Raw genomic sequence first — 20,356 nt, forward strand, 5'->3', positions numbered from 1 at the left:
GCAATAACACTATCACTGTATTGAAGGCTAGCATCTTATTTCAAACTATCAACACTGACCACTAATTGCTGGTAGGAAGTGATGTTTACCTCTGCAACTAAATATTTCAGGGCACATTTGGCTTCCATAATGGTAGCAATATTTTCCCAGCGGTGTTTAGGCCTGTCTTCACTCTCTGCATCCAGCAACTTCTGCTGTAGATCAGCAATTTGTGCACTTCTTCAGGGAAAGAAACAGTGAGTGTTATTACTAGTAGCTTCAACACCAAGGACAAACACCTCTGAATATAAACTTCAAATACTTTTTTTTATGAATGGAAGTATCAGCAAAACATATAAATAATAATTGAGTTATCTGGTAAAGATTTTGCATAGTATCTCAAAACTTATTGCAAAGAGACTCCAAAGTACTATTCAAATAATATTTTGCTATTAAGTGCTAGTTGAAATAAATACTTAAATAGTAGGAGTTGGAAATAATTATTTTTATGGGTTGATAGAAAAGGCATGGAATATTTTTTTCTATGCAAAATACATTATGACTTTTAAAAATGTTTATTTCTTCATTAATTTTTTTCTTTATTGGGGGAATTAATGGTTCACAGTCGATGGTAAGATATAGTAATTTTTACACGTATAACATTTATCAGTTTTCTACATAACAATCCTCCTCCATTCCTCATCAGCTATCATGTTCCAGGACCTGAACACTCCCCCCGACCCCACCACAGAGTCTTTTACTTTGGTGCAATACATCAACTCTTGTTCAAGTTCTCCTTTGTGGTTTCTCTTCTGATTTCTCAACTTCTGTCTATGAGTGGGATCATCCCACATTCACCCTTCTCGTTCTGGCTTATGTCACTTTATCATGACTTTTTCAACAAACCAACAGAAAGGATTTTTTTTTTTTGTAATCCATTGACTGTAATATGACTTCATCTTGAGGGCACATAACCCCAGATTGTGATATGATGGCTCACTTAGGTAAGAACAAGAGTGAGGTTGGATATATAATGGGAAAAAAGGCAGGTAGTCTTTGCTAGAATCAAGTACTAATTGATATCTAGTTGGTGTTAAGAGGTACTATCTCTTTTGCTGTTTCTGATCCAAGTGCATTTTTTTTTTCAGATAGAAATAGATATACCACAGCATGCAAGCTTCCTTCTGTGCAGTGAGGACTGGATCTGAACCTGGGTCATAAATATGACAAAGCACACACATTATCCAGGTGAGATATTTTGCTGGGCTGTGAGAGATTATCTTTAAGTTCCTGCTATAGGACTGAGAAGTTTCTCTGAAGATTAGAGACTTGAATTTTGGTTACAGCATCTAGATATTTTCTGATCAAGTGTGGACTGAGACCAAGACTGATCACTTAATCATTTCCATTTCATATTTCCTTTGTGTTCAGTGACAGGGAGCATATAGGCTCTGGAGCTTCACTGTTCCAGGCTGACTTTTTCAGATAGAAAGTGAACGGGTGGGCGGAGAGAAGCCATAACATCGAAGCTTCTTTTAATGTCGTAGAGGCTTCTTTTAATGTCATAGAGGCTCAAAACTTGGTTGTATACAAGGCATACATATCATCAAAGTACTTGGCTGGCCCCTAGGGCCTTCTACTTTTAAAAAATATTGAGGATAGAAAAAGGCTGGGAGTATTAATCAACCTGCCAACAGCCATGTCCAGTGGAGAAGCAACTACAGAAGCCAGACCTTCTACTTTCTGTATTCCATAATGATCCTGGTCCATATTCCCAGAGGGATAAAGAATACGGAAGCTTCCAGTGGAGGGGATGGGATATGGGAGTCTGGTGGTGGGAATTATACCCCTCTAATCCTACAGTCTCGCTGATCATAATTAAATCAGTAAAAAATATTGAGGAGGGAGTCGGGCGGTAATGCAGTGGGTTAAGCGCATGTGGTGCGAAGCGCAAGGACCAGCATAAGGATCCTGGTTCAAGCCCCCAGCTTCCCACCAGCAGGGAGAGTTGCTTCACAGGTGGTGAAGCAGGTCTGCAGGTGTCTATCTTTCTCTCCTCCTCTGTCTTCCCCTCCTCTCTCCATTTCTCTCTGTCCTATCTAACAATGACAACATCAATAATAATAACAATAATGACTACAACAACAATAAACAACAACAAGGGCAACAAAAGGGGAAATAAACAAATGAAAAAAAAATTTAGGAGTTCTGTGGCCAGTGGTGCATCCAGTCGAATGCACGCTACTATGCACAAGGAACCAGGTTCAAAACCCATGTCCCCACTTGTAGTGGGGAACTTTTGTGAGTGTTGAAGCAGTATTGCAGGTTTCTCTCTCTCTCCTCCTCCTCTACCTCCACCCCATTTCCTTCATGATTTCTATCTGTATCCAATAAATAAAAAATAAAGTAAAATTATTAAAATATTGAGGATCACAAAGAAATTCTGCTTATATGTCATATATATATACACCTAAATATTTATAGTAACAGAGGCTAAAAATAACAATAAAATATTTATTCATCCACTTAGAAATATGAAAAATATGTCTTCATCCAAAACAACACCATTTAGTGAGAAGAGTGGGATTGTTTTATAGTTGTGAAAATTGTTGTAATGTCTGGATTCAGAGCAGTGGGCTTCTTACATCTCCCTTTCATTCAACCATTTAAAAAAGATCCACTTATTTATTAGTTAATTAATTAGAGGGAGAACCAGGATATCACTCTGAGATGTGATACTAGGTATAAAACTTGAAAAACAAACATCCAAATCCCATGTTCTACCTCTGAACTACCTCCCTGGTCACTTACTAAGTCTATTGTGCTGTGTTCTATTTGGTGTAATTGAAGATGCCTGGCCTCACATGGATATTCATTTGGACAATGCATATGTAACGTCTTCTCTGACATTACACAAAACTCAAAAAGCTTAAAAGTCAGGTTATGAGTTCCCTAAAAATACAATAGCCTTATAAGTAGTTGAAATGTGGAATATGTAACCATTAATAATTTTTTTACTACTCTCTACTAAATTCTGTTGATTTCTCTTTTTTAAAAAAATTTCAGGCGTCTAGATGGTGGTGCACCTGGTTGAGCGCACATATTACAATGTGCAAGGGCCCAGGTCTGAGCCCCTGGTCCCCACCTGCAGAGGGAAAGCTTTGCTAGTGGTGAAACTATACTGCAGGTGTCTCTCTGCCTCTTTTCCTCTCAAGCTCCCCTTTCTGTCTCGATTTATGACTGTCTCTATCCAATAAATAAATAAAGATACTCAAGACCTCATGCTTGCAAGCCCTGTACTCTTCTACTATGGCACTTCCCAAGAGACTTAATACTGAGTTACTCAGAGCCTCAATATATAAACATTACATTATGATATGTAAAGAAAACCACATTGCTAATATTACTACTATCTCATTAGAAAAGTTACAAGACTGTCTAGGTCACAGTGGCAGATGTTTTGTATAATTTGAAGTCTTACATGAAAGCTAAAATTTTATCTTTGGTAACAAACACTGTAAGATGTTTTCCTTGATGTGACAAGCTCACTCAGTTCATTTTTGGGAAAATATTTGCCACATACTCATATTTGCAGAGTGTGTGCGTGTGTGTGTGTGTAAAATCAGGCCTCATGTATGTGTGATTCCACTATTCTTGGGCTGTTTTTGAGAGAGAGAGAGAGAGAGAGAGAGAGAGAAAGAAAGAGAGAGAGAGAGAGAGAGAGAGAGAGAGAAAGAAAGAGAGAGAGAGAGAGAGAGAGAGAGAGAGGGACTACAGCATCAGTTTTCTTTGGTATACAGCGCCTCTTATGTGGTGCTGGGACTTGAACTTGGACTGAGCACAGCATGGCATGTGCCCTACCCAGTGAGCTGTCTCTCCAGACCAAGTTGTCTTTTCAAGTATAAAATGTTTCATGACAAAACAGGTCTGCACTTACACTTCAAACAATTGTACAAATGCAACATTACACATGCATGCAAGGAAGGGAGAAGGAGGGTATTTTTATTTGAAGTGGTATTAGCTGAGAATTTCATCAAGTTGAAAAAGAAGTTAGCCCTATTATTTAGGAGGCTTGAAGAATATCAAAAAGAAGAGACCATAGTCTAAGCTTACCAAGACACAGAATACTTATAATAAATTATAATATTTATAACGGCAAAGATAAAAAATCAGATAGAGGATTCTGAAGGCAACTAGAGAGAATAAGAGTCACTGATAAGGGGTGTTCCATAAGCTTATCAGCTGATTCACTTCTCAACAGAAACTGAAGAATTTTGAAGGCTCTGAGGCCTTAGGTTCAGTCCCAGCACCATCATAAGCCCAAGCTAAGCAGTGCTCTGTTAAACAAAACAAAAAACAAAACAAAACAAAACAAATCAACACACACACACACACACACACACACACACACACACACACACACACACACACACACACGTAAGATATATTGTATTTTCAATGAATAAAAAAACTCTCCACTCAGGCAGCAAAATAGTTCACTTCGATGCTTGGCCATGCATACAACCCAGGTTCCAGCCTGGCCCCTACAACATTGAAGGAAACTGTTACTGATCTCTTTCATTTCCTCTCTCTGCCTTTACACACACACACACACACACACACACACACACACACACACACACACACACACACACACACAGACAATCAAGCAAGCAAACAAAAAAAATCCCAAGAATATTTTATCTAGTAGGTTATCAATCAAGGTTTGAAGGAAGGTTTTTTTTTTTTTTTTTTTTTTTTTTGCCTCCATGGTTATCGCTGGGGCTCAGTGCCTGCACTACGAATCTACTGCTCCTAGAGGCCATTTTCTCCCATTTTTGTTGTCCTTGTTGTTAGTTTTGTTATTGATGTTGGGTAGGACAAAGAGATATAGAGAGAGGAAGGGAAGACAGGGGGAGAGAAAGATAAGACACCTGCAGACCTACTTCACTGCCTGTGAAACAACTTCCCTACAGGTGGGGAGCTGGGGCTTGAACTGGGGTCCTTACACCAGTCCTTGTGTTTTGCAACATGTGTGCTTAACCTGCTGCACTACCACCAGGCCCCCGAAGAAAGTGTTTTAAGGAATTCATTTCCACTAAACAAGTCCTTCAGGAAACATTAAAAGAACTTATGTAAAAGGAAAATACTGGATGCTGTACTACTTGGGGTTAAAAAAAAAAAAGCAAAGGACAAGCAAAATCAAATTAAGACAAATTCTGGTCCTGAACTATAAAACTGAGATTGTCAAGGGGGGTCTGTAGGTGGATGGGATGGATTGCCAGGGTGGATGGGGTCCAGTGGACTTTGGTGAAGGAATACTGGTGCTTTGGTGAGGTGCAAAGCATGGTAACACATTTTGAAGAGGTGGGAAATTACACTTTGGAAATACAGTTTTGCAAACTAAAGTTACTGTATTAAAATAAAACTATAAATGAAAAAAATCTTAGGCAGTACACAAGAGATAGTTCATTCAGTAGAGTGTGCTTCTTAGCATGTGTGAGCCTCAGGTTTAAATCTCAGCACTACACTGGAGCACCATGGGTGCTCGCCAGCATTGTGGTTAAGGAAGAAGGGAGAACTCCGTGGATGGGATGGTGGAATGGTGCTATGGTGTGTCTCTTCTCTTTCAAATAAGTTGGCCTAAGGAGATAGCTCAGCAGTGATAGCATGCATGCATAAGTCCAGGCACCACATTAAACAAACAAATAAGCAAAACTCCAAACTTTGTCAAAGTTTTGTTCTTTCTAAATTTCATAATGAAAAAATAGTGAATTAAAGGAGTTGTATGGCATAATTTACAAATTAAGATTAATAAAAGGAAAAAACAAAGACTGTACATCAAGTACTTCTTTTTTTAGTTTTTTAAAAATATTTATTTTATTTATTCCCTTTGTTGCCCTTGTTATTTTATTGTTATAGTTATTATTGTTGTCATTGTTGTTGGATAGAACAGAGAGAAATGGAGAGAGGAGGAGGAAGACAGAGGGAGGGAGAGAAAGACAGACACCTGTAGACCTGCTTCACCGCTTGTGAAGCAACTCCCCTGCAGGTGGGGAGCCGGGGTTCGAACCGGGATCCTTATGCCAGTCCTTGTGCTTTGCGCCACCTGCGCTTAACCCACTGCACTTCAGCCCGACTCCCACATCAAGTACTTCTAAAAGTACTTGTAAAGCACTGTGCTATATATTTCTAAATTTTATCTAGTAGAGTAATTTTATTTATACATTATATCTGTTTGCTCTGATGATCTTTATATTTCTTTTTTCTGTGCTGTTGTTCTTCTGGTATCATTTTTTTGGGTTTTTCTAAAATTCTGTTTTTAGTCAATTCTGTATTTTAGATACTAATATGTCAGAAACTGTGAAACATCATAGAGTTTAGGCTTTAGAATTAGATAGACGGCTTCTGAATCCCAGGTCTGTGTAACCTTAAGCAATTTCCCAAGATTTCTGAACTTCAGTTTAGACCTCCAAAATGAGAAGAATGATACTTATTACTAAAGGTATAGTGATAGCTCATGTGGAGGTACTGGATAAGAAAACAGATATAATAACATATCTAGTGAAATGGGTAGTTGAAAAAAAAATGCTACTTTTTCTTGTTTCTCGACCATCACAAAGTTTTTGAAAAACAAGTTCTCTTTGGAGGGTATCTTGAAATTTTATTTAAAAATTGATTTTACTGAAATAATGTTGGCTGACAATATTTTATAGATTTCAGGTATGCATAAATTATGAACCAATAACTATATAAACAATATTATGTTCACCACTAAAAGTGTAATTCTTCACTAGAAAGGTAACTTTTGACTTAGTGGACTGATAGGTTGTATTCTGATTTCAAGCATCAATTATGCCTTAGAGACAGTCTCAGTACCTGAGTTCCATTTCAGTCTCGAGGCTTTCAATCTCTTTTGTAATGGAATCCTCTTTACCTGGATGATGCACTTTAGCAAGTGAGAATGTACGTCTCTGTAAAGAACAATGAGAATAAAGGTAAATTATTAAAAATAACCAACCCTTCAAATAGTTTCTGGGCAGTGAAGAGTTGGTAACACACCCTTCCACAAGTGACTTACCCGGAGTTTATTAGGCGGATTCTCCCCAGAGTCATTCACTTCTTTGAGTTGAGCCACATCCTTAGCGAGGATCTTTCGATCTTCAATAAGGTCATGGAGATGGCGTTTGGCTTCCTCAGTACTGACCATAATCTCAATTTCATTTCCAAGCCAATTCTAGATGAGACATAGGTGATATCTAGGTTAGAGTTGAGAACTCTATAGCCTGTGAGCTAGATTCAGTTCCAGATAAAATTTCACTAGGGCTAGAGCCCAAGCAACCATAAATGAGATTTAAAAAAATATTTTTATTTATTTATTAGATAGAAAGGGAAATTGAAAGGGGAGGGAGGGAAGGAGGGGGGGAAGAGAGAGACAGAGACACCTGCAGCCCTAGTTCACCACTGGTGAAGCTTTCCCTCTGTAGGTGGGGACCAGGAGCTTGAACCTGGGTCCTGGCATATTTTCATGTGAGTGCTTGACCAGGTACACCACTGCCTGGCCTTGAAATGAGATTTCCATTCATGTTTATATTCATAAAAAATTCCAATAGCTCTCTAAGAATCTTTAATTGCATTAACCTAAATGGTCACCAGAAAGTTTTCTTTAGAAAATCTTTCTGCACATATTCTAACATTTCTCTATAATTTGTTTTCACCATCTCTACATTTTCCTTAATTTTGAATTTTGCTTGTAACAAGTCACCCCTGAGGGTTGGGGCTAAGGTAGATGAAGGGAGGGCTGGTGTGATCCAAAGACCACAGGAAACCTACAGCTAAGATTAAACTACAACGAAATCATCCTGTAGCCCAGTCAAAAAGATTATCCATAGCAAAGAATAGGGGTGGAATACAGATGAACAGGGAAAGGAAAAGACAGCCGTGCCAGATAAGTAACCCCAATAGTCTTCAAGTCAGAAAGGGCTTCTGAACACTCCTGCACTGCTGGTGGTAATGTAAATTGGTCCAACCCCTGTAGAAAGAAGTTTGGAGAATCCTCACAGGGCTAGAAATGGATCTGCCCTATGACCCTGCAAGTCCTCTCCTGAGGATATATCCTAAGGAACAAAATACACCCACCCAAAAAGATTTGTATATACCTATGTTCATAGCAGCACAATTTGTAATAGCCAAAACCAAGAAGCAACCCAGGTGTCCAACAACAGATGAATGGCTGAATAAGTTGTGGTATATATATACATTGGAATACTACCCAGCTATTAAAATGGTGATTTCGGGGACAGGGCGGTAGTTCAGCAGTTAATTGCGTGTGGCGCAAAGCGCAAGGACTGGCATAAGGATCCTACTTTGAGCCCCCCGGCTCCCCACCTGCAGGGGGGTCGCTTCACAAGTGGTGAAACAGGTCTGCAGGTGTCTATCTTTCTCTCCCCGTCTTCCCCATCTCTCTCGATTTTTCTCTGTCCTATCCAACAACAATGACAGCAGCAACAACAACAATAACAACAACAACAATAAATAATAAGGGCAACAAAAGGGAGAAAAAAAACCCTCCAGGAGCAGTGGATCGTAGTGCAAGCACTGAGGCCCAGCCATAACCCTGGAGTCAAAAAGAAAGAAAGACAGAAAGAAATGGTGATTTCACTTTCTTCACCTCATCTTGGATGGAGTCTGAAGGAATCATGTTAAGAGAGATAAGTCAGAATGAGAAGGATGGATATGGGATGATCTTACTCAGATAGAAATTGAAAAATACTACCATGACACCAACCTGCCTTTCCTGGGCAGATGACGTCACCAGTGTATCTTGGAAACACACCTTCCCAGAGCCCTACCCTACTAGGGACAGGTAGAGATAGGCTAGGGGTACGGGTTGACCTGTCAATGCCCATGTCCAGCAGAGAAGCAATTACAGAAGTCAGACCTCCTACCATCTGCATCCCATAGAGATCTTTGGTCCATACTCCCAGAGGGATAAAGAACAGGGAAATTTCCAATAGAGGAGATGGGATATGGCACTTTGGTGGTGGGAATTGTATGAATTGTACCCCTCTTATACCACAAGCTTGTTGATCATAATTAAATCACTAATAATAAAGAAAGTTGAAAAATAAGAAAACACAGTGCAAAACTTGGACTGGGGTTGGTGTAATGCACTAAAGTAAAAGACTGGGGTGGAGGGGATAGGGTTAAGGTCCTGGAACATGATAGCAGAGGAAGACCTAGTGGGGGTTGAATTGTTATGTGGAAAAACTGAGAAATGTCACACAAGTACAAACTACTATGTGTTACTGTTGACTGTAAACCATTAATCCCCTCAATAAAGACAATAAATAAATGAATAAAGACTTGTTAAATGTTAAAAAAAAGGAGGGCTTCTAAGGTGTGGAGTTCTGCCTCCAGGATTGGGGGTATGGGGACATGACTCAAATCTTCTTGTGCACCAATCTTGTGATGCCACACGTTCAGTATTAGCCGGGGAAACAGTAAGTATAGGGCACAAAGCAGGGAAGAATCACTGACTATTGCCCATTTTGGTCTGTTTCCTTCCTGCAAATAGCACAGTAGATAACATATTGGAACTTAATTTCCATAGCAATAGAGGGCCACTGGGCACATGACAAAAATATTCATTATCTTCTATTAGCATGTAAATGTAAATCAAGGCAACACTCAGCTATTACTTCACACCTGTGAGATGGTCAGCACTATGAAGGCTAGAAACAACAAATGCTGGTAAAGATGTGGAGAAAAGGGGACTCTCATATACTGTCAGTGGGGACGGATACTGGTTCAGTCTCTATGGGAAATAGTACGAAAGTTTAACAAATAATCAAAAATTATTAGAGAGAGTGTTCACCACGTACATATGCCTTCCCATATGTGTGGCACAGGTTTGAGCCCTGACACCACTTGGGAAGTGTCATGATACCAGGGAAATTTTCTTGTGATATTCCTCCTTCTCTCAGTCTTTCCATTTAAATGATAAAAGTTGGCCTGGAGTGGTGAAATCACATATGCCCAAGCTTTGGTTTGGCTACATAAGTTACAATTAAAAACAGATCTGCCATATAAGCCAGCAATTCCTCTCCTAGGTATCTATCCAAAGAACACAGAAGCACCATCTGAAAAGATGTGCATACCTCTGGTTACTACAGCTCTATTCACAATAACCAACATGTAGATATAACTCTTGTGTCTGGAGATGGATACAGATGTGATAAACATATACTATAGAAAATTAGTCAGATTTAAGCAACATGGTTGTACCTGGATCATGCTAAGTGAAATAATTCAGGAGAAAGATAAATACCAGATGATCTCATTCATATGTGACATTCAATCAAGTAAAGGAAAACACAGAGTGAGACATAGAAAATATCCTTATTCCATGCCTGCAGACCTAAGGATACCAAAGTGGTAAATAAACAGGGGTGGGGTGTTCAATACCCTCTGGTGGAGATAGATGACACCAGACTGTGGGTGAGATGCTAAATTATATAACTGAAGCAGCAGTCTTGTAAAACACTAAATATTTCATAAAATAGAGTACTACTTAGCAAAAAGAGAAAGAACCAAAAGTATGAAGTAATGACACAGACAGCAACATGGATGTATCTCAAATGTATTATGCCACAGGAATGAACCTATATAACATACATTTGTATACATGCTACTGATGCAAAGAAAATTTAATATGCCAGAATATCGATCAGGGCTTACCAAGGGGATGTGGAAGGAGTTAATTACAGAGTTACATGAGAACTTGCAGGTGAAATAGAACTTTTCTATATCTTGAGCTGGGTGTGTTGTCAAAACTCACTGACTGCATCCTAAATCTTACTGTATGTCAATTATGTCACAATAAAATAAATTGGAGGGGTCTAGGAGGTAGCGCAGCGGGTTAAGCTCACATGATGCAAAGCACAAGGACTGGTGTAAGGATCCCAGTTTGAGCCCCCAGCTCCCTACCTGCAGAGGGGTTGCTTCACAAACAGTGAAGCAGGTCTGCAGGCTCTATCTTTCTCTCCTCCTCTCTCAAGTTCTATCTGTCCTATCCAACAACAACAACAACAACCACAACAAGAGCAACAAAATGGGAAAAATAGCCTCCAGGAGCAGTAGATTTATAGTGCTGGCAACAAGCCCCAGTGATAACCCTGGAGACAAAATAAATAAATAAATAAATAAACAAATAAATAGTATACTTCCAGAGTTGGAGGCATAGCCGAACAGTTATGAGCAAACATCACTTCTCCAAAACAAGTACACAGAGAACAACAAAAACACAGATAAAGACCACCACTGCACAGTTAAGTTTAACTGAAAGCCACAGAATCCTTCTGTGGAATGAGGTAGGTGAAAATGGCAAACAGTGTTCGATGGAAGGGGGAGAGAACAGACATATTGCATGGTACTTATCAGTCACCATAGCAGCTACCTGAATAGACCCAGCAGAGACAGGAGATTTCAGTTTCTTAGATACTGGTCTCCAGGAACTCCTCTCGAGGTTCACAATGCTAAACTGCTCATAAGGACTCACTTCCAGAGTAGAAAAGGAAATCATCTGAAAACTGGCTACTGATCCCAGTCTGGCCAAGTCTCTGCTCATGCAACAGAGGAATGTTTGAATGAGAGCAGCACTAGTCAGCAGTGAATGGCTGTCCACCCAAACAGAGGATGAAGCCAAGACTGTCCTATAATAATTGCAACGAGGGTCTTAAAGAGTCCTCTTTCAGGGCTGTGTACATCCCATTCCTTCACTAACAATGACCTGGAGTCATCATGATTTATCATTTTTCTATTGTCCTTTCTCCTCACCATATAAACAAAGGAGAACTCTATCACTATAGTACCACCTGTGGCTAAACAACATACCTAACCTAGACATGCAGCAAATAAAAGCTTGATGCAATCCATGTAAAAAACATTATGAAATTCTGTAAAGAAAATCAAGCCATAAGAGAAACCTATAAAGATGTAGCATCATAGGACTTGCAAGAATTTTTTTTAGAAAATTCAGTATAATGATATTTAAATAAGTCAAAATCTTTCAACATAGAAAAAAGATTCAAGACATACATGAACTCAAGTAATTCCTGAAAGAAAATTTTCAGAGCTACAGCATTTGAAATGCATACCAAATAGAATTCATGCTAACTTGGAAAGCTTAAGAAGTAGACTCAACTAGGCACAGGCAAGAATATCAGGGTTGGAGGGAAAATGACCACAATTTCTCTAAAATGGAAAAAGAGGGAGGCACAAGGTCTACAAAAACTAAGCAATTCTATTAGTACTACCAGACTCCATTAGAAAAGTAAGTATAAGGATAATGAAATTCCAAAAAAAGGGAGAGGGAAAAGGAGGTGGAGGGAGAGAGGGAGAGAGAAAGAGAGATGAAATGAAGTCACATTAAAGGAGAATAATATTAAACATTTTTGAAAATTTCCAAATCTGGGAATGATCAAAGCACAGATGTTCAGGAAATGTGAACACCCAAGTTCATAAACTCAAAATGACCCATAACAAAATATAATCTTATAAAAGTATCAAGTTAAGAACAAGCAAACAGTAATTGCAGAATGCTAGAGAAAGGGAAAAGTATGAGGCTGAGTTGCAGTATCCCTCAGTAGAGTATACTCTACTATATATAAGGATCTGGGTTCAAGCCCCTAGTCTCTACCTGCAGGGGGAGCATTCACAAGCAGTGTACTAGTGCTGAAGATGCTTTACTTTCTTTCTCCTGATCTTCCTCCTCTCTCTCAATTTTTCTCTAGCTGTCAAAAATCTTAAGGATTGAGCATATGCTGGTATACAAAAGCAGTATTAACAAATATGTGAAAAGGAGAGTCTAAGTGGTAGCATACCCGACAGAGTGTATTTGTTACCATATGTGAGGACTGGGGTTCAAACTCTTAGTTCACCTCTGTAGGGGATGAGTTATATGAGCAGAGCTTTAGGTGTTTCTTCTTCTCAATCTCTTTCTCTCAAAATGAAAAAAAAAAGGAGGGAATGGTCAGGGGGAATGGTCGAACTGTGTAGGTACCAAATCTCAGATATAACACTGGTGGCAAAAATAATTTGCAATCCATGGAATGTCATAAGGCTAACACTTAACAATCAACAAAAGATTAATAATAGTCCCACAATGTGGAAGCTCAACAGTACACTACTTAATAACTACTAGGTCAAAGAGGAAATAAAGGAAGAAATAAAAATGTTTCGAGAGTTCAATGAAAATGAAGACACAAGCTATCAAAATATTTGGGACACAACTAAGGCAGTACTGAGAGGGAAGTTTACAGCCATACACACATTTAGAAACAAGAAAAAGTACAAATAAACAGCCTGATCGCATATCTTAAAGACCTAGAAGAAGAAGAACAAAGGAACTCTAAAGTAACCAGAAGGACAGAAATAACTAAAGTTAGGGAAGAAATAAATAAAATTGAAAATAAGAAGACTATACAAAAGATCAACAAAAGTAAATGTTGGCTCTTCAAAATAGTGAAAAAAATCAACAAACCTTTAGCTAGACTCACAAAACAAAAAGGGGAGAAGACCTAAATAAATTGGATCATAAATGAAAGAGGAGATATCATAATCGACACCTCAGAAATTCAGCATATCACGCGAAACTTCTATGAACAATTCTATGCCACCAAGCTAGAAAACCTGGAAGAAATGGATTATTTCCTAGATACCTACCAACTTCCAAAATTAAGTAAAGAGGAACTAGATAATATAAACAGGCCCATCACAGATAATGAAATTGAAACAGTTATCAAAAACATTCCCAAAAATAAAAGTCCTAGACCAGATGGTTTTATAAATGAATTCTATAAAACCTTCAAAGAAGAACTAATACCTCTACTTTTAAAAGTCTTCCAGAAGATTGAATACTACCTTCCAGCTTCTCTGAAGCCAACACCACTCTGATACCAAAAGTAGACAGTCACACAACCAAGAAAACTACAGACCAATATCTCTGATGAACATAGGTGCTAAAATATTGAACAAAACTCTAGCCAACCAGATACAGAAGTATATTAAGATTGTTCATCATGCCCAAGTGGGGTTTATCCCAGGGATGCAAGATTGGTTTTAATATATGTAAATTAAGCAACGTGATCCAACACATCAATAAAAGCAAGACCAAAAACCATCTGGTCATATCAATAGATGCAGAGAAAGCCTTTGGCAAAATGTAACACCCCTTTAGGATCAAAACACTACAAAAATGGGAATAGATGGGAAATTCCTCAAGATAGTGGAGTCTACATATAGCAAACCTACAGCCAGCATCATACTCAATGGTGAAAAACTGGAAGCATTTCCCCTCAGATCAGGTACTAGACAGGGGCTGTCCACTATCACCATTACTATTCAATATAGTGTTGGGAGTTCTTGCCAAAGCAATCAGGCAGGAGCAAGGAATTAAAGGGATACAGATTGGAAGAGAAGAAGTCAAACTCTCCCTATTTGCAGAAGTCAAGATAGTGTACATAGAAAAACCTAAGGAATTCAGCAAGAGGCTTTTGGAAATCATCAGGCAATATAGTAAGGTGTCAGGCTATAAAATTAACATTCAAAAGTCAGTGGCATTCCTCTATGCAAACACTAAGTTAGAAGAAGTTGAAATCCAGAAATCAATTCCTTTTACAATAGTAAAAAAAAAAAAACAATAAAATATCTAGGAATAAACCTAACCAAAGAAGTGAAAGACTTGTATACTGAAAATTATGAGTAACTACTAAAGGAAATTGAAAAAGACACAAAGAAGTGGAAAGAAATCCCATGCTCATGGGTGGGAAGAATTAACATCATTAAAATGAATATACTACCCAGAGCCATATAAAAATTTAATGCTATCCCCATTAAGATCCCAAGCACATTTTTTAAGAGAATAGAACAAATGCTACAAATGTTTATCTGGAACCAAAAAAGACCTAGAATTGCCAAAACAATCTTGAGAAGAAAAAGAAAGATCTAGGCATCACAATCCTAGATCTCAAATTGTATTATAGGGCCATTGTCATCAAAACTGCTTGGTACTAGAACATGAATAGACACATTGACCAGTGGAATAGAATTGAGAACCCAGAAGTAAGCCCCCACACCTATGGACATCTAACCTTTGTAAATGGTGCCCAGGTTATTAAATGGAGAAAGCGGAGTCTCTTCAACAAATGATGTTGGAAAAAATGGGTTGAAACATGCAGAAGAATGAAATTGAACCACTATATTTCACCAAACTCAAAAGTAAATTCCAAGTGGATCAAGGATTTAGATGTTAGACCAGAAACCATGAGATACTTAGAGAAAAATTTTGGCAAAACTCTTTTCTGCATATATTTTAAAGACATCTTGAGTGAAATTAATCCAAATACAAAGAAGACTAAGGCAAGTATAAACCTATGGGACTACATCAAATTAAAAAGCTTCTGCACAACAAGAGAAACCACTACCCAAACCAAGAGACCCCTCACAGAATGGGAGAAGATCTTTACATGCCATACATCAGATAAGGGTTTAATAACCAAAATATATAAGAGCTTGCCAAACTCAAGAACAAGAAAACAAATGACCCCATCCAAAAATTGGGAGAGGACATGGACAGAATATTCACCACAGAAAAGATCCAAAAGGCCAAGAAACACATGAAAAAAATGCTCCAAGTCTCTGATTGTCAGAGAAATGCAAATAAAGACAACAATGAGATACCACTTCACTCCTGTGAGAATGTCATACATCAGAAAAGGTAACAGCAGCAAATGCTGGAGAGGGTGTGGGGTCGAAGGAACCCTCCTACACTGCTGGTGGGAATGTCAATTGGTCCAACCTCTGTGGAGAACAGTCTAGAGAACTCTCAGAAGGCCAGAAATGGACCTACCCTCTGATCCTTCAATTCCTCTCCTGGGGATATATCCTAAGGAACCCAACACACCTATTCAAAAAGATCTGTGTACACGTATGTTCTTGGCAGCACAATTTGTAATAGCCAAAGAAAGACCCAACACTGGCCGCCAGCTATAGACCAATTTCTCTCCTTTCCGTGTGTTACAAACTCCTTGAGAGGCTGCTTCTGTCACGTATTTCTCATCTTACAGAGAAATTCCTATCACCCGCCCAAGCTGGTTTCCGCCCAGGAAGATCTACCTGCGAACAAGCCCTGGCCCTCTCAACTTACACTGAAAATGGATTCCAGAAGAATTTAAAGACGGGTGCTGTCTTTGTTGATCTCACAGCAGCCTATGACACAGTCTGGCACCGTGGTCTCCTAGTCAAGATCTCAAGATGCGTGCCTCCATGGGTGGCCAACACTATATCGTTTCTTCTCCAAAACAGAAGATTCCAGGTGCATCTGGTGACAAGTCTAGCAGATGGAGACTTGTCTCAAGTGGCCTCCCCCAGGGCTCTGTTCTGGCTCCTACGCTATTTAATATTTACATCATTGACCTCCCAGAAACTTCTTCAAGGAAGTTCATCTACGCCGATGACATCTGCAGTGCAACCCAGGCATCAAAGTTCAATATCCTTGAGGAAACACTCACGAAAGACATGTCTCTGATATCTGATTACTGTAAAAAATGGCGACTAATTCCTAGCACTGCAAAAACGGTATCATCTGTTTTCCATCTACACCATGCCTCGGCCTCGCGTGAGCTTAATGTGCATCCGTTCCACCCCGGTTTCATGGCTGCCAGTTCTTAGCAACATCGCCCCGCCAGATATTCGTCGGGATGCGGCATCATCTAAGTTCATTTCCCACGTCCACGCTCGACCGGACCTGCCAATATACGCGGATATCTTTGCCCACCCTGTCCAACGCTTGATGTCTCGTCACCCAATCTGGTCCCCTACGCCTACACTGAAAGGGCTGAGGGAGAGAGACAGAGACACACCTGATGGAAGTGACCAGTGGTGGAGGAAATATGGATCTATTAGAGGTCTAGGCCCATCACATCTGTGTGGGAATCCAAGGATTCCCTGACTAGGGCCCCAGATAGTGGGTTGGCTTGGAATTGACCAGAAAGGACATCATTAAAGTGTGCTAGTCTCTGCCCTTATCCAGTTTTTGTAGTCCTTATTTTATTTGGTAAGATTAGACTTAAAGTGACTGAGAGTAATGAAGTAGGACTACTTCTCTGTTCCAGACTCTTGGAAACAGAGTTGGCAGTCAGCTGAGGTAAAGAACAAACACCTCATCACAGACCCCTGCAAGCGTCAACCCGGCTTTGACCTAGCACGTTATGATTGGGCCCTCCTCAATCGCTATCGAACAGGCCATGGCCGGTGTGCCGCTATGTTCCATCGCTGGGGAGCCAGAGACGACCCGAACTGCCCTTGCGGCTACAGACAGACTATGACCCACATAGTCAACGACTGCCACCTCTCCAGATTCAAAGGAGGTCTCGAAACTTTACATCAGGCTCAACCTGACGCTGTTGACTGGCTACGGAAGAAGGGCAAACGCTAGAAGAAGAAGCCCTTTCAATTTTTTTGTCTCTATCTAATAATAAAATAAATAAAAGAAAAAGGAAAAGAAAAGAAAAAAGGGTGGGGAGATAGCAGAGGTGTTCATGCCTGAGGTTTCAAAGTCCCAGGTTCAATCTCCCAACCAACCATAAAACAGAGCTGACCAGTGCTCTGGTAATAAATAAATAAAAATAAAATATCTTTAAAAAATGAAAAAAAGAAAGAAAATAGAAGAATAGGGAAGCTTCCAATGGAGGGTATAGGACAGAGAACTCTGGTGTTGAGAACTGTGTTGACAACCTTGTTGTCTTATAATCTTGTTAATCATTATTAAATCACTAATAAAATTATTTAAAAGATATATAGATAGTTTAAGAACAGGAAAAATGCTAATGAGCATTATCTCTTATTATTCAGGGAATGTAAATTAAAACCACAATGAGATACCAGCTCACAACAGTGAGAATGGTCTACATTAAAAAGACTGTAAACAGTAAGGGCTGGCAAGGATAAGAAGAAAAAGGAACTCTGGTACATTATTGATAGGAATACAAACTAGTATATTCCCTATGTAAAATAGTATGAAGTTTTACTAATGTGTCCTAAAACCCCACCTCCCCAGAGCCCTACCCCAATAGGGAAAGATAGAAAAAGGCTGGGGGGGTGGATCGACTGATCAATGTTCATGTCCAGTGGAAAAGCAATTACAGAAGCCAGACCTTCCACCTTCTGCACCACCTAAAGATCTTTGGTCCATACTCCCAGAGAGACAAAGAATAGGGAAGCTTCCAATGGAGGGGACAGGATACAAAACTCTGGTGGTGGGAATAGTATGGAATTGTACCCCTCTTATGCCACAATCTGTCAATCATTAAGTCACTCATAAAATAAAAAAGTAAAAATTAGTATCTTATGATGCTGCAATACCAATCATAAACATTTATTCAAAGGAGATCAAAACAGTATATATATACATATATATGCATCTCTCTCTTTTTTTTTGTCTCCAGGATTATTGCTGGGGCTCAGTGTCTACACTACTTCTGGAGGTTATCCCCTCCCCCGCGCCTTTTGTTGCCCTTGTTTATTATTGTTGCTGTTATTGCTGTTGGATAGGACAGAGAAAAGTGGAGAGAGGAGGGGAAGACAGAGAGGGAGAGAAAGATAGACACTGGGGCAAAAGAAAGCTGCTGGGCAAACTGGAGAATACATGTAGAAGAACGGCACTAGGCCATCAATTTATAGCCTGAATCAGGACAAACTCAAAATGGATTAAAGATCTAAATATTAGACCTGAAACTAGAGGGGGCAGCAAGATGGTGACAGGCAGAAATAACCTTTTCATTTAGCTCCAAAAAGATGTGATTATTGTATAGGCACAGCTGGGTCTGAGGGGAAAGCAACCAGATCCAGAATTACAAAAACAACAAACCAACAAAACCACAAATGAAATCCTGAGACAAAATGACAGCTCCTCAGAGAGACCAAGAATAACTCCAGCAAGCCAGGGAAGGTTTGTGTGTGTCTCCACAGAACAGTCGAGTAGGTGAGCCTCTTACCTAGGCTCAGAGCACATGTCTCAGCCAATTAGTAGTGGGAGGGAGGCCAAGGTAACCCCTGAGTTTTTGTGCTGGGACTTTTAGCAGAAACAAAGATAAAAAGCTAGTGAGTTCCTGCTCTAGTGCTAAGCCTGGGAACTGGTAATGGTGGAGGAGTTTGCAGATGAACCCCCACAGCTAAAGTGGCCCTAACTGAAAGGAAAAGAAAAGGCGGGGCAAAAGATCTGAATAGACAGTTCTCTAAAGAAGATACTCAGATGGCCAGCATACATGAAAAAAATGTTGCACTTCACTTCATTTAACATTAGAGAAATGCATATTAAGACCACAAAGAGACCATGTAACAACTGTGAGAATGGTGTACATCAATAAAACAGAAAATGATGAGGATATAGAGAACAAGAAACTTACTTTGTTGGTGGGAATGCAAACTGGTGCAGCCCCAATGGAAAGCAGTATGGGGGAGATAGCATGTTTATGCAAACAGACTCTCATGCCTGAGGCTCCCAGATCCCAGGTATAATCCCCCACACCACTGTAAGTCAGTGCTCTGATGGAGAGTCTTCAAACAAATAAGAATGGAAATACATTATGATCCTGCCATACCACTTCTAGGCATATATCAAAAAGACACAAATACACTAATATGAAAGGATATATGCACCTCTATGTTCACAGATACATTATTCATAATAGACCAAGTATGGACACAGCATAATACATGACAGATGATCGAATAAAGAAATCGTGGGAGATATATTCAATGGACCACTTCTTTGCAGACAAAAAATATGAGATTATATCATTTGGAACACTGCAGTGGGTTCCCAATAGTCTCTCAGCTCTCTCATACTGCTAACCCAGGTCCCTGGCTTTGTTGCAACAGGGTCACACCTAGTCCAACCATCACTCTGTGTGTTCCCTTTCTTTGTTTGCACCTATAATTGAGATCATCTGGTATTTGTCATTCTCCCTCTGGTTTATTTCACTTAACATGATTTTTTTTTTTTACCAGAGCACTGCTCAGCTCTGGTTTACAGTGGTGCAGGGGATTGAACTTGGGACTTGGGAGCCTCAGGCATGAGAGTCTCTTTGCATAACCAGTATGCTATTTACCCCTGCCCAACATGAGTCTTTTAAGTTCCACCTAAGTTGTAGTAAAAGAAAAGATTTCACCATTTCTTACAACTGAGTAACATTCCATTACCACACATCTGTCGTTGGACATTTTGTTTTCAAATTCTGGTTATTACAAACAGTGCCACAACAAGTACTGACAAGCATAGATCTCTTCTGCTAAGTGCTTTGATGGTCTTTGGATA

The 20,356-nt window shown here is 39.5% G+C and overlaps 1 protein-coding gene across 2 annotated transcripts in view; it reads right to left on the reverse strand.

Moving 5' to 3' along the window:
• The window catches only part of KIF4A (kinesin family member 4A), a 131,385-nt gene that overhangs the window by 16,255 nt on the left and 94,774 nt on the right, over window positions 1-20,356 (reverse strand). For both annotated transcript variants that reach the window (XM_007530760.3, XM_060182836.1), the window contains 3 exons: window positions 7,061-7,216; window positions 6,859-6,953; window positions 90-219 (listed from right to left, as the gene is read on the reverse strand). In XM_007530760.3, coding sequence (XP_007530822.1) covers window positions 90-219; window positions 6,859-6,953; window positions 7,061-7,216 — 381 coding nt within the window. The remainder of the gene's footprint in view (window positions 1-89; window positions 220-6,858; window positions 6,954-7,060; window positions 7,217-20,356) is intronic.

This window comes from Erinaceus europaeus, chromosome X (genome assembly GCF_950295315.1).
Source record: "Erinaceus europaeus chromosome X, mEriEur2.1, whole genome shotgun sequence".
In the NCBI taxonomy this organism is placed as follows: domain Eukaryota; kingdom Metazoa; phylum Chordata; class Mammalia; order Eulipotyphla; family Erinaceidae; genus Erinaceus; species Erinaceus europaeus.